General features: G+C 45.2%; 1 protein-coding gene across 2 annotated transcripts; it reads right to left on the bottom strand.

The window, feature by feature from the left end:
* Window positions 1–420: 420 nt before the first annotated feature.
* Window positions 421–12,072, bottom strand: LOC139232564 (zinc finger protein 585A-like). 2 transcript variants are annotated; one of them, XR_011588033.1, is made up of 3 exons: window positions 11,987–12,072; window positions 1,020–1,076; window positions 421–867 (listed from the first exon to the last, which is right to left on the bottom strand). XR_011588033.1 is itself a non-coding variant. In XM_070862992.1 (2 exons), the coding sequence occupies exon 2, from the start codon at window positions 6,379–6,381 to the stop codon at window positions 4,669–4,671; it is 1,713 nt and encodes a 570-aa protein (XP_070719093.1). In that variant the 5' UTR covers window positions 6,382–6,465; window positions 11,987–12,052; the 3' UTR covers window positions 1,075–4,668. The 2 variants fall into 2 exon arrangements, 1 of the variants encoding a protein (XP_070719093.1); XM_070862992.1 differs by lacking the exon at window positions 421–867 and having other exon boundaries at window positions 1,075–6,465; window positions 11,987–12,052.
* Window positions 12,073–15,250: the final 3,178 nt, after the last annotated feature.

Raw genomic sequence — 15,250 nt, forward strand, 5'->3', positions numbered from 1 at the left:
ATCATATTTAAAGGGCCATAAATATAAGTTGGTCACTAATAAATCTAGAAGGGAATTCAGGAGAAATGTCTTTACCCAGAGAGTGGTGAGAATGTGGAACTCGCGCAAGGAGTAGTTGAGGTGAATAGCATAGATGCATTTAAGGGGAAGCCACATGGGGGAGAAAGGAACAGGAAGGTATGTTGATGGGGTTAATTGAAGTCGGGTGAAAGTAGGCTCTTGCGGAGCATGAACAGTGGCATGGACCAGTTGGGCCAAATGGCCTATTTCTGTGCTGTACATTCTATGTAACACCATGAACAGTCAAAAAAGGGAATCATTAGCACAACAGTCTTAAAGATTAAACAGCAGTACAAGAATTTATAAAACATTCAACCGTTCCACCTTCATACCGCCCCAGCAGTCTGCAGGGCCCTGCACTACAAAACAGTGTGAACTCTCTGGTGTATCAGCAGGTTTAATGACTCAGCAAATCGCTTCCCACACACGGAGCAGGTGAACAGCCTCTCCCCAGTGTGAGCTCGCTGGTGTGTCAGCAGGTGGGATGGATAAATAAATCCCTGGTGTTACAGCTCCGATGAACTTCCAGCGCAGACAGGGAACTGATTCCCTTCCCGCCGTCTCCACCTTTACCCAGTTTCTCCCCAGTGTGACGGTGCACGTGTCTCGCCAGGTCAGACGATCGGCTGAATCCGGGTCCACACACGGAATACGTGTGCAGTTTGTCCACACTGCGATCGCTGCTCTCTCCTCCCATGTGCAAAGGCCGATGATATTCAGCTCCTGATGAATCGAGCAACTCGTGTCAGATCTTGATGTGATGTTTGGTCTGAGCTTCCTGTCTGTAAATGCCCCACTTCTAAAACCCTGGAAAACGAGGTTAGAAAGGGGTAAGAGGGAGAATGTTGCCTCATGTGCCCCTTTCCCAACCCAGGGGCAGTGAAGCTGATTTTAAGGCCCCAGCTGCTGCACAGTTTGACTTTTTAAATTTAAGAATAAAAGAGAAAAAATAAACTTACATTTATATAGAGCCTTTCACGATCATCGGATATCTATAGCAGATAAACCACGTGCTTCTGTGGAACAAAACATTTAATATCTGGCCATAATAATACTAGGTTTTTCCCTCTGCAAAATTGTTAGTTTTAGACAACAACAACTTATATTTATATAGCGCCTTTAGCATAGTAAAACATCCCGACGTGCTTCACAGGAGCATTATAAAACAAAATCTAACACCGGGTACAAACCAAGGGTATTCTCATGAGGAGGAAAGATGGGAGTGGATATATGGGAATGGTGCCAGAGGACTGGAGGATTGCAAATATTACACCCGTTTAAAAAAGGGGAGAGGGTGAAACCTGGTAACTACAGGCCGATCAGTCTAATGTCAGTGGTGGGTGAACGACTAGAGACCATTGTCCAGGACAAAAGCCTCACTTGCAGAAGCCTGGGTTAATAAGGGGCAGCCAGTGTGGATTTGTTAAAGGCAAATCGTGTCTAACTAACCTTTGATGAAGTAACAGAGGGTTGATGAAGGTGGTGCAGTAGATGTTGTGTATATGGACTTTCAAAAGGCATTTGATAAAATACCACATAATAGAGTTAATTGGAAAATAGAAGCACAGGGAATTAAAAGGATGATGGTAATTTGAGTATATAATTGGCTTTGGGATAGGAGGCAGAGAGTAATGCTGAATGGTTGTTTTTCTGATGGAGGGAAGTATGCAGTGGTATCCCCAGGGGTCGGTATTAACACCAGCGCTTTCCTTGTTATTGATAAATGACCTGGACTCGGGTATGGGTGTAGAATGTCAAAGTTTACGGATGATACAAAACTTGGAAACATTGTAAATAGTGAGCAGGATAGTAGCAGATTTCAGGAGGACACAGACAAACTGGTGAAATGGGTAGACATGTGGCAGATGCAATGAAATGAGGATAAATGTGAAGTGATGCACTTTAGGAGGAACAACATGGAGAGGCAGTATAATCTAACTGGCGCTATTTTGAGGGGGATGAAAGAGCAGAGGGACCTCGGGATGCATGGTCACAAATCTTTGAAAGTGCAACGGCAAGTTGGTAAGGTGGTTCAGAAAGCATATGGGATACCTGGCTTTGGAAAAAGGGCCATTGAATTCAGAAACAAAGAACTAACTCTAAAACTTTACAAACCACGAGTTAGGAACATCGGACAGGAGTAGGCCATTCAGCCCCTCGAGCCTGTTCTGCCATTCAATGAGATCATGGCTGATCGCGACCTAACTCTATACACCTGCATTTGGCCCATATCAGGGAATTATAGACCAGTTAGCCTGACATCGGTAGTGAGGAAAATGTTGGAATCAATTATTAAAGATGCAATAGCAGCACATTTGGAAAGCAGTGACAGGATCGGTCCAAGTCAGCATGGATTTATGAAAGGGAATTCATGCTTGACAAATCTTCTAGAATTTTTTGAGGATGTAACTAGTAGAGTGGACAAGGGAGAACCTGTGGATGTGGTGTTTTTGGACTTTCAAAAGGCTTTTGACAAGGTCCCACACAAGAGATTGGTGTGCAAAATTAAAGCACATGGTATTGGGGGTAATGTACTGATGTGGATAGAGAACTGGTTGGCAGACAGGAAGCAAAGATTAGGAATAAATGGTTCTTTTTCAGAATGGCAGGCAGTGACTAGTGGGGTACCGCAAGGTTCAGTGCTGGGACCCCAGCTATTTACAATATACATTAATGATTTAGGCAAAGGAATTGAATGTAATATCTCCACGTTTGCAGATGACACTAAGCTGGGTGGCAGTGTGAGCTATGAGGAGGATACTAAGAGGCTGCAGGGTGACTTGGACAGGTTAGGTGAGTGGGCAAATGCATGGCAGATGCAGTATTATGTAGATAAATGTGAGGTTATTCACTTTGGTGGCCAAAAGAGGAAGGCAGATTATCATCTGAATGGTGACAGATTAGGAAAAGGGGAGGTGCAACGAGATATGGGTATCATGGTACATCAGTCATTGAAAGTAGGCATGCAGATACAGCAGGCGGTGAAGAAGGCAAATGGCATGTTGGCCTTCATAGCGAGAGGATTTGAGTATAGGAGCAGGGAGGTCTTACTGCAGTTGTACAGGGCCTTGGTGAGGCCACACCTTAAATATTGTTTACAGTTTTAGTCTCCTAATTTTGCTATTGAGGAAGTGCAGCGAAGGTTCACCAGACTGATTCCCAGGATGGCATATGAAGAAAGACTGGATCGACTCGGCTTATATTCACTGGAATTTAGAAGAATGAGAGGGGGTCTCTTGGAAACATATAAAATTCTGACGGGATTGGACAGGTTAGATGCAGGAAGAATGTTGCTGATGCTGGGAAAGTCCAGAACCAGGGGTCCCAGTCTAAGGATAAGGGGTAAGCCATTTAGGACTAAGATGAGGAGAAACTTCTTCACTCAGAGAATTGTGAACCTGTGGAATTCTCTACCACAGAAAGTTGTTGAGGCCAGTTCGTTAGATATAGTCAAAAGGGAGTTAGATGTGACCCTTACGGCTAAAGGGATCAAGGGGTATGGAGAGAAAGCAGGAATGGGATACTGAAGTTGTATGATCATATTGAATGGTGGTGCAGGCTCGAAGGGCCGAATGGCCTACTCCTGCATCTATTTTCTATGTTTCTGTCCCATAATGCCTTTGGTTAAAAAAAGCTATCAATCTCAGATTTAAAATTAACAATTGATCGAGCATCAATTGCCACTTACAGCGGTTTCAAACTCCGACCACCCTTTGTGTGTAGAAGTGTTTCCTAATTTCACTCCTGAAAGGTCTGGCTCTCATTTTTAGACACTGCCCCTAGTCCTAGAATCCCCAACCAGCGGGAATAGTTTCTCTCTATCTATCCTATTTATTCCCATTAATATCCTGAAAACTTCGATCAAATTACCCCTTAACCATCTAAATTCTAGGGAATACAACCCCAATTTGTGTAATCTCTCCTTGTAACAATGCTTGAAGTCCGGGTATTATTCTGGTAAACCTATGCTGCACTCCCTCCAAGGCCAATATATCCTTCCCAAGGTGTGATACCCAGAACTGCTCCCAGTGCTCCAGGTGTGGTCTAACCAGGGCTTTGTATAGCTGCAGGGTTTTAGCCTCAGCTGGAGTCTTGTGTACAGTTCAGGGCACCACACTTTAGGAAGGATGACAAGGCCTTGGAGAGGGTACAGAGGAGGTTCCCCAGAATCTTACATGGGATGGGAGTCTTCAGCTATATGGAGAGATTGGAGAAACTGGGATTGTTCCCCTTGGAGCAGAGAAGGTTAAGAGGAGACCTAATAGAGGTATTCAGAATTATGATGCTGTAGATCGAGCAAGTATGGAGAAACTGTTTCCTCTGGCAAAAGGGTCGGTAACCAAAGGTCACAGATTTAAAATAATTTCCACAGGAACTCGAGGGGAAATGAGGAGAATTGTATTCACACACAGGGTGGTGAAGATCTGGAATGCAGCATCTGAAAGGATGGTGGAATCAGGTTCCATAGGAACTTTCAAATGTCAATTGGACATATACTTGGAGAGGATGAGTTTGCAGGGTTATGGGGATAAAGCTGGGACTAAATTGGACAGCTCTATCAAAGAGCAGGCACAGACACGAAAGGCAGATTCAACTCCTTCTGTGCTGTTAGATTCTATGATCAGTGTGAACACGCTGGTGTCTCTTAAGGCTCTTAGAGCTTTTAAAGCTCTTTTCACAGTCAGAACATTTAAAGGGTCTCTCGTCAGTGTGAACAAGCTGGTGTGACAGGAGGGTGGATGACTGAGTGAATCCTTTCCCACACATGGAGCAGGTGAACCGCCTCTCCCCAGTGTGGAGGAGCTGGTGTCTCTTCAGCTCCCCAGAGCTTTTAAAGCTCTTTTCACAGTCAGAACATTTAAAGGGTCTTTCATCAGTGTGAACTCGCTGGTGTTTCCTCAGCTCCCCAGAGCTTTTAAAGCTCTTTCCACAGTCAGAACATTTAAAGGGGTTCTCTCCAGTGTGAACTCGCTGGTGTCTCTTCAGCTCCCCGGAGATTTTAAAGCTCTTTCCACAGTCAGAACATTTAAAGGGTCTCTCATCAGTGTGAACTCGCTGGTGTTTCCTCAGCTCCCCAGAGCTTTTAAAGCTCTTTCCACAGTCAGAACATTTAAAGGGGTTCTCTCCAGTGTGAACTCGCTGGTGTGCCACCAGGTGGGAGGAACAAGCAAATCCCTTCCCACACACGGAGCAGGTGAACGGCCTCTCCCCAGTGTGTTGGAGCTGGTGTCTCTTCAGTTCCCCAGGGCTTTTAAAGCTCTTCTCACAGTCAGAACATTTAAAGGGTCGCTCATCAGTGTGAACAAGTTGATGTGTCAGCAGGTTGGAGGAACAAGTGAATCCCTTCCCACACACAAAGCAGGTGAACGGCCTCTCCCCAGTGTGAACTCGCTGGTGTGTCAGCAGGTGGGATGACTGAGTGAATTCCTTCCCACACACGGTGCAGGTAAACGGCCTCTCCCCAGTGTGAACTCGCTGATGTCGCTTCAGTTCCCGGGGGGTTTTAAAGCTCTTCCCACAGTCAGAACATTTAAAGGGTCTCTCATCAGTGTGAACAAGTTGGTGTGTCAGCAGGTTGGATGACTGAGTGAATCCCTTCCCACACACGAAGCAAGTGAACGGCCTCTCCCCAGTGTGAACTCGCTGATGTCGCTTCAGTTTCTGGGGGGTTTTAAAACCCATCCCACAGTCAGAACATGTAAACGGCCTTTCATCAGTGTGAACTCGCTGGTGTCCCTTCAGCTCCATGGGGCTTTTAAAGCTCTTCCCACAGTTAGAACATTTAAAGGGTCTCCCATCACTGTGAGCAAGTTGGTCTGCTAGCAGGGTGGATGACTGAGCGAATCCCTTCCCACACACGGAGGTGGTGAACGCACTGTGAGCTCGCTGGTGTCCCTTCAGATCGCCGAAGCTTTTAAAGCTCTTCCCACAATCAGAACATGTAAACGGCCTCTCATCAGTGTGAGCTCGCTGGTGTCCCTTCAGTTGCTGGGGGCTTTTGAAACTCTTCCCACAGTCAGAACACTGAAATGGTTTCTCATCAGTGTGAGCTCGCTGGTGTGTTTGCAGGTGGAATGAACAACCGAATCCCTTCCCACACACGGAGCAGGTGAACGGACTGTCCCTGGTGATACTGCTCCGATGAACTTCCAGCGCAGACTGGGAACTGATTCCCTTCCCGTTGTCCCCACCTTTACCCGGTTTCTCCCCGGTGTGACAGTGCACGTGTCTCGCCAGGTCAGGTGATCGGCTGAATCCGGGTCCACACACGGAACACGTGTGCAGTTTGTCCACGCTGCGATCGCTGCTCTCTCCTCCCATGTGCAAAGGCCGATGATATTCAGCTCCTGATGGATCGAGCAACTCTGTCAGATCTTGATATGCTGTTTGGTCTGAGCTTCTTGTCTGTAACCAAAAGAACTCTGTAAAATATTCAGGGGTATTGACAATCCGGAAGGACAGACAGAAAGGAAAAGGAGGTGCGGTAGCTCTATTGATAAAGGATGGAATCGCTGCAAAAGTAAGAAACGATATTGGCTCAAATGATAAAGGTGTTGAAACAGTTTGAGTGGTGATAAGGAATAATAAGGGGAAAAAGTCACTGGTGGGCGTAGTCTATAGGCCCCCTAACAGTAGCAACTCTGTTGGTCGGAGCATAAACCAGGAAATAGTGGGGGTTTGTAAAAAGGGAACGGCAATAATCATGGGTGATTTTAACCTCCATATTGATTGGACAAATCAAATTGGTCAAGGGAGCCTTGAGGAGGAGTTCATAGAGTACCTAAGGAACGAGTTCCTTGAGCAGTATGTAACGGAACCAACCAGTGGGCAGGCTATCTTAGATCTGGTGCTGTGTAATGAGACAGGATTAATAAACAATCTCCTAGTAAAGGATCCCCTCGGAATGAGTGATCATAGCATGGTTGAATTTCAAATTCAGATGGAGGGTGAGAAAGTTGGATCTCTAACCAACGTACTAAGCTTAAATAAAGAAGACTATGAAGGTATGAGGGCAGAGTTGGGTAAAATGGACTGGGAAAATAGATTAAAGTGTAGGACGGTTGATGAACAGTGGTGTACATTTAAGGAGATATTTCACAACTCTCAAGAAAAATATATTCCAGTGAGGAGGAAAGGGTGGAAGAGAAAAGATAGCCATCCATGGCTAATTAAAGAAATAAAGGACGGTATCCAATTAAAAACAAGGGCATACAAAGTGGCCAAAACTAGTGGGAGGACAGAAGACTGGGAAGCTTTTAAAAGTCATCAAAGAACGACCAAAAAAATTATTAAGAAAGGGAAGATAGACTATGAAAGTAAACTAGCACAAAATACAAAAACAGATAGCAAGACTTTCTATAGATATATAAAAAGGAAAAGAGTGACTAAAGTAAATGTTAGTCCCTTAGGGGAATGAGTAATGGGGAACATGGAGATGGCAGAAACTCTGAACAAATATTTTGTATCAGTCTTTACGGTAGAGGACACTAACAATATTCCAACAGTGGATAGTCAAGGGGTTATAGCAGGGGAGGAACTTAACACAATCACAATCACTAAGGAGGTGGTACTCAGTAATATAATGGGACTAAAGGCGGATAAATCCCCTGGACCTGATGGCTTGTATCCTAGGGTCTTAAGAGAAGTAGCGGCAGCAATTGTGGATGCATTGGTTGTAATTTACCAAAATTCCCTGGATTCTGGGGAGGTTCCAGATGATTGGAAAACTGCAAATGTAACGCCTCTATTTAAAAAAGGAGGCAGACAAAAAGCAGGAAACTATAGACCAGTTAGCCTAACATCTGTGGTTTGGAAAATGTTGGAGTCCATTATTAAAGAAGCAGCAGCAAACATTTGGAAAAGCATAATTCGGTCAGGCAGAGTCAGCATGGATTTATGAAGGGGAAGTCATGTTTGACAAATTTGCTGGAATTCTTTGAGGATGTAATGAACAGGGTGGATAAAGAGGAACCAGTGGATGTGGTGTATTTGGATTTCCAGAAGGCATTCGACAAGGTGCCACATAAAAGGTTAATGCACAAGATAAAAGTTCACGGGGTTGGGAGTAATATATTAGCATGGATAGAGGATTGGCTAACTAACAGAGAACAGAGAGTCGGTATAATGGTTCATTCTCTGGTTAGCAACCAGTAACTATGGGGTGCCGCAGGGATCAGTGCTGGGACCCCAACTATTTACAATCTATATTAACGACTTGGAAGAAGGGATTGAGTGTAACATAGCCAAGTTTGCTGACGATACAAAAATGGGAGGAAAAGCAATGTGTGAAGAAGACACAAAAAATCTGCAAAAGGACATAGACAGGCTCAGTGAGTGGGCAAAAATTTGGCAGATGGAGTATAATGTTGGCAAGTGTGAGGTTATGCACTTTGGCAGAAAAAAATCAAAGAGCAAGTTATTATTTAAATGGAGCAAAGTGCCACAGTACAGTGGGACCTGGGGGTACTTGTGCATGAAACATAAAAGGATAGTATGCAGGTACAGCAAGTGATCAGGAAGACCAATAGTATCTTGGCCTTTATTGCAAAGGGGATGGAGTATAAAAGCAGAGAAGTCTTGCTACAGCTATATAAGGTATTGGTGAGGCCACACCTGGAATACTGCATGCAGTTTTGGTTTCCATATTTACGAAAGGATATACTTGCTTTGGAGGCAGTTCAGAAAAGGTTCACTAGGTTGATTCCGGGGATGAGGGGGTTGATTTATGAGGAAAAGTTGAGTAGGTTGGGCCTCTACTCATTGGAATTCAGAAGAATGAGAGGCGATCTTATCGAAACGTATAAGATTATAAGGGGGCTTAACAAGGTGGATGCAGAGAGGATGTTTCCACTGATGGGGGAGACTAGAACTAGAGAGCATGATCTTCGAATAAGGGGCCGCCCATTTAAAACAGAGATGAGGAGAAATTTCTTCTCTGAGGGTTGTAAATCTGTGGAATTTGCTGCCTCAGAGAGCTGTAGAAGCTGGGACACTGAATAAATTTAAGACAGAAATAGACAGTTTCTTAAACGATAAGGGGATAAGGGGTTATGGGGAGCAGACGGGGAAGTGAAGCTGACTCTATGATCAGATCAGCCATGATCATATTGAATGGCGGAGCAGGCTTGAGGGGCCGTATGGCCTACCCCTGTTCCTATTTCTTATGTTCTTATGTAAAACCAGGGAGAAGGCTATTTTAGATCTGGTAACATGTAATGAGACAGGATTAATTAATGATCTCATAGTAAAGGATCCTCAAGGGAAGAATAATCATAGCATGGTAGAATTTCAAATTCAGTTTGAGGGTGAGAAAGTTGGGTCTCAAACTACTGTCCTGAACTTAAACAAAGACAATTACAACAGTATGAAGGCAGAGTTGCCTAAAGTGGTCTGGGAAAATAGATTAAAGGGTAAGGTGTAGATCGGCAGGGGCAGACATTTGAGGAGATATTTCATAACTCTCAGCAAAGATATATTCCAATGAAAAGGAAAGACTCTAAGAGAAGGATGAACCATCCGTGGCTAACTAAGGAAGTAAAGGATGGTATCAAATTAAAACAAAGGCATAAAATGTTGTGCAGATTAGTGGTAGGCCAGAGATTTGGGACATTTTTAGAAACCAGCAAAGGACGACTAAAAAAATAAAGAGGTAGCAGATAGATTATGAGCAAAAAATATAAAAATGGACAGTAAGAGCTTCTACAGGCATATAAAAAGGGAGTAGCTAAAGTAAACATTGTTCCCACGGAGGATGAGACTGGGGAATTAATAATAGGAAACAGGGAAATGGCAGAGACTTTGAAGATATATTTTGTATTGGTCTTCATGGTAGAAGACACTAAAACATCCCAATAATAGATAATCGAGGGGGAAACTTAAAACAATCACTATCACCAGAGAAAAAGTTATCAATTAAATAATGGGACTAAAGGTGGACAAGACCCCTGGACCTCATGGCCTGCATCCTAGGGTCTTAAAAGAAGTGGCTGCAGAGATAGTGGATGCATTGGTTGTAATCTACCAAAATTCTCTGGATTCTGGAGAGGTCCCAGCGGATTGGAAAATGTAACGTCCCTATATAAAAAAGATGGGAGACAAAAAGCAGGAAACTATAGTCCAGTTAGCCTAACATCTGTTGTTGGGAAAATGCTGGAATCCATTATTAAGCAGTGGCGGGACATTTGGAAAAGCATGATTCAATCACCAGAGTCAGCATGGTTTTATGAAAGGGAGATCATGTTTGACAAATTTACTGGAGTTCTTTGAGGATGTAATGAGCAGGGTGGATGAGGGAGAACCACTGGGTGTGATGTATTTGGATTTCCAGAAGGCATTTGATATGGTGCCACATAAAAGGTTATTGCACAAGATACGAGCTCATGGGGTTGGGGGGTAATATATTAGCAACGGTAGGAGATTGGCTAACTAGCAGAAAACTGAATCGGGATAAATGGGTCATTTTCAGCTTGGCAAACAGTAACTTGTGGGGTGCCACAGAAATCGGTGCTGTGGCCTCAACTATTTACAATCTATATTAATGACTTCAATGAAGGAACCGAGTGTAATATAGCCAAGTTTGCTGATGATACAAAGATGGGTGGGAAAGCAAGTTGTGATGTCACAAATAATCTGCAAAGGGATATAGACAAGGCTAAGTGAGTGGGCAAGCATTTGGCAGATGGAGTATAATGTGGGAAAATGTGCCGTTATCCACTTTGGTAGGAAAAAAATATATATATTATTATTTAAATGGAGATTACAAAATGCTACAGTACAGAGGAACCTGAGGGTCCTTGTGCATGAAACACAAAAAGTTGGTATGCAGGTACAGCAAGTAATCAGGAAGGCAAATGGAATGTTGACCTTTATTGCAAGGGGGATGGAGTATAAAAGCAGGGAATTTTGCTGCAACTGTACAGGGTATTGGTAAGGCCACACCTGGAGTACTGCATACAGTTTTGGTCTCCGTATTTAAGGGGGAATATACTTGCATTGGAGGCAATTCAGAGAAGCTTCACGAGGTTGATTCCTGAGATGAAGCGGTTGATTAGGAAGAAAGGTTGAGCAGGTTGGGCCTATACTCATTGGAGTTTAGAAGATTGAGAGGTGATCTTATTGAAACATATAGATACTGAGGGGGCTCGACAAGGTGGATGCAGTGAGAATGTTTCCACTCATGGGTGAATCAAACCTCTGGGGCATAGTTTAAGAATAAGGGGCCGCCCATTTAGAACTGAGATGAGGAGGAATTTCTTTTCTCAGAGGGTTGTAAATCTGTGGAATTCTCTGCCCCAGAGAGCTGTGGAGGCTGGGTCATTGAATATATTTAAGGTGGAGATCGACAGATTTTTCAGCGATAAGAAAGTGAAGGGTTTGGGGAGTAGGCAGGGAAGTGGAGCTGAATCCATGATCAGATCAGCCATGATCTCATTGAATGGCGGAGCAAACTCGAGGGGCCAAATGGCCAACTCCAGCTCCTATTTCTTATGTTCTGATGTATTGTTCCAGGAAACTCACGAATGCATTCCATGAGCTCGGCCTCCAGTCTACCTTTACCAATTTAATGTGTCTATGATGTTCCAGGTCTCACCAGCAGCCTGGTCTGCCTGATGGGTGATTGACAGCTGAGTCCGCGCATGCGCAGACGCGTTCAGCACAGCGGCCCTCTTGGTCACCATGAGTAATAACTGCGCATGCCCAGAGGACACCAACCGCCCCTCCCCCCTCCCCCTCCCCCCCGGCTCGGATCTGCGCCTGCGCGCTGGGACCCTGTGGTGCGGAGTGGGCGCGGCGCTTTATGGGAAAAGTGTTTGTGTCCGTTGCAGTTGCGACCGGTGACGTTAAGTGAGTTTCCTCTGCTACGATTGGGCAGCGAGTCGCGCGCGGGGGGGGGGGGAGGGGGAGAATAAAGGGAAATGCCGCCAACCTGAGAGCCGCCGGTCCGGGCCCCGCGCGGAGCTGCTGCAGTTTGGCGGAGCGCGCTCGAAGAACATGTGACCCGGGCCCGCCTCCTGATTGACGGGAAGTTCCGACCAATGGGCATCGAAGGGGCGGGGCTGGAGGTGCGAGCCAACAGCGGGTCCTCCAACCAATCGGCGAGCCCGAGGGGCGGGACTTGGGCTGCTGATTGGTTGACCCGCAGGGCATCGACTTTGTGCCGCCCTTGTTCGGGGTGCGGGGAGGCTGTGAGTCTTTGTTAGCAAGGCTCTTTGTTCACAACCCACGGGCTCACATTCTAAGTGTGGGCTGGGGCTCAGTTGGGAGCACTCTGTCTCGCCCTGAGTCAGAAGGTTAGAATCATAGAAAGGTTACAGCACGGAAGGCCATTCGGCCCGTTGAGCCCGTGCCGACCCTCAGCTAGTCCCACTCCCCGCCCTTTCCTCACAGCCCGGAAAATTCCTCATTCCTGGGTTATGCACACATACTCCCAGGTCTCTCTGTTCGTGCATCCTCTTTAGGATTGTACCATTTAGTTTATTCCTCTCATTCTTTACACTAAAATGCACCACTTACATTTAATGCATTAAATGTAATCTACCACGTGTCTGCCCATTTCACCAGTCTGTCTATGACTTCCTGAAGTCTATCACTCTCCTCCTCACTGTTCACTATAATTACAAGTTTTGTCTAATTTGCAAATTTTGAAATCGTACCCTGTACACCCACATCCAAGTCATTAATATATCTCAAGAAAAGCAGTGGTCCTAGAACCGACCCCTAGGGGACACCACTGTATACCTTCCTCCAGTCTGAAAAACAACCGTTCGCCACTACTTTCTGTTTCCTGTCACTCAGCCAATTTTCTATCCATGCTGCCACTAACCCTTTTATTCCATGGGCTTCAATTTTCCTGGCAAGCCTATTATGTAGCACTTTGTCAAACGCCTCTTGGAATTCCATGTACACTACCTCAACCGCATTACCCTCATCAGCCCTGTCCTCTCATTTAAAAAAAACTCGATCAAGCTGATTAAACACGATTTGCCCAGTGCCTAGGAGACGAAATTATTACGGTAGTTATTTGATTCTCACTCTCCGCGCATCGGATTTCACACCATTTCTCCTAAAGGTGCTGGTCAGTACTGAGCTTACGGTTTACATCCCACACAATTATAACAGAAAAGTCCCAGAGCTGGGTCCCCTTGTACACTCATAGGGTTAGAATCCCCATGTACAGTCCCTGGGTTAGAATTCCCATGTACAGTCCAAGGTTTAGAATCTCTACTTACAGTCCCAATGTTGGAATCCCCATGTACAGTCACTCAGTGTCACTTGCTCCACTTGACCTACCTCATTCCCCAGAACCAGATCCAGCAATGCCTCCTTCCTCATTGGACCAGAAACATACTGATCAAGAAAGTTTTCCTGAACACATTTCAGAAATTCTTCCCCCTCTCTGCTCTTCACACTATTACCAGCCCAGTCTATATTAGGATAGTTGAAGTTCCCCATGATCACTAGTTCTGGCATCTCTGCAAATTTGCTCCTCCATAAATCATAGAATTATAGAAATATCATGACACAGGAGGAGGCCATTGGCCCATCTTGTCCATGCTAGTGTACATCATGTCCTATATTATTAGCATTAGTTAGTGGCCGATAGAATACATCGAGTAGTGTAGTGGCACCTCTATTCCTTAACTGTAGCCATCTAGATTCTGTCCATGACACCTCCAGGACATCCTCTCTCTCCAGCACTGTAACATTCTCCTTAATACTGCCACACCACCTCCTTTCTTTCCTTACCTATTTTTCATGAGAACCCTATATACAGGAATATTTAATACCCAATCCTGCCCCTTTTTGAGCCAGGTCTACATTATTGCCACGACATCAGATTCTCATATGGCTATTTGCACCTGCAGCTCACCAATCTTGTTTGCTATGCTTCATGCGTTCACATACATACACTGTAAACCTATTTTAAACCATCCTGTGTTCTCTTAGTCTGACCCCACCTAATTCCTTACTATTTCTTGCTTTGGTGGTATCTGTCTCTCCCAATCCTTTGTGCCCTTTGTTTCTCCTTTCTAATGCTACATCCTGGTGCCCATCCCCCTGTCAACTTAGTACAAACCCTCCCCAAAAACACTAGCAAACCACCCGACAAGGATATTGGTCCCGGCTCTGTTGAGGTGCAAATCATCCAGCCTGTACAGGTCCCGCCTCCCCCAGAACCGGCCCCAATGCCCCAGGAATCTGGAGCCCTCCCTCCTGCACCATCTCTCCAGCCATACATTCATCTGCTCTATCCTCCTATTTCTATACTCGCACGTGGCACCGGGAGTAATCCGGAGATTACTACTTTTAATGTCATGCTTTTTAATCTCTTTCCAAGCTCCCTAAAATCTGCTTGCAGGACGTCATCCATTTTTCTGCCTTTATTGTTGGTACCGATATGGACCACGACCTCTGGCTGTTCACCCTTCCCCCTCAGAATGTTCTGCAATCACTTAGTGACATCCTTAACCCTGTAACCATGGAGGCAACATACCATCCTGGAGTCACATCTGCGGCCGCAGAAACGCCTGTCTGCTCCCCTAACTATCGAATCCCCTACCACTATTGCTTTCCCAACTTACTCCTCCTCCCTGCTCCCCCTCGCCCCCATTTAGCTGAGCCACCCGTGGTGACGTGGATCTGGCTCTGGCTGTACTCCCCAGAGGAACCATCGCCCTCACCAGTACTCAGAACAGAATATTGGTTGGAGAGTGAGATGCACTGGTGTTTTATATAGGTTTAGCATAAATTCCTGGTTTTGTTAACCTGTCCTGCCACTTTCCAAGAATTGTGCACAGCCAGCCCCAGGTCTCTCTTGCAGCCCTGTTAAAATTGTACCATTTAGCATGTATTGTCTCTCCTCATTCTTCCTGACAAAATGTATCACCATTTCTCTGTATTGAGTTTTATCTTCACTCCTTTTACAGGGTTTTAGAAGTGAAGCATTTACAGACAGGAAGCGCAAACCAAACATCACGTCAAGATCTGACAGTCACACGATTCCTCAGGCCCTGATTCAATCAGTCCTCGAATCGTCTGGCACACCAGCTAGTTCACACGGATGAGAGAACTTTTAAACCTTGTGAGTGTGGGAAGAACTTCAAAATCTACAAGTACCTGAAGAGACACCAGCGAGTTCACACTGGGGAGAGCCCGTTCACCACTCCATGTGAGGGAAGGGATTTACTTA

The sequence above is a fragment of the Pristiophorus japonicus genome, chromosome 20, assembly GCF_044704955.1.
Source record: "Pristiophorus japonicus isolate sPriJap1 chromosome 20, sPriJap1.hap1, whole genome shotgun sequence".
NCBI classification, from domain to species: domain Eukaryota; kingdom Metazoa; phylum Chordata; class Chondrichthyes; family Pristiophoridae; genus Pristiophorus; species Pristiophorus japonicus.

Excerpts from the sequence above, each read along its gene's own strand:
- LOC139232564 (XM_070862992.1), bottom strand. The coding sequence starts at position 6,381 with ATGGGAGGAGAGAGCAGCGATCGCAGCGTGGACAAACTGCACACGTGT.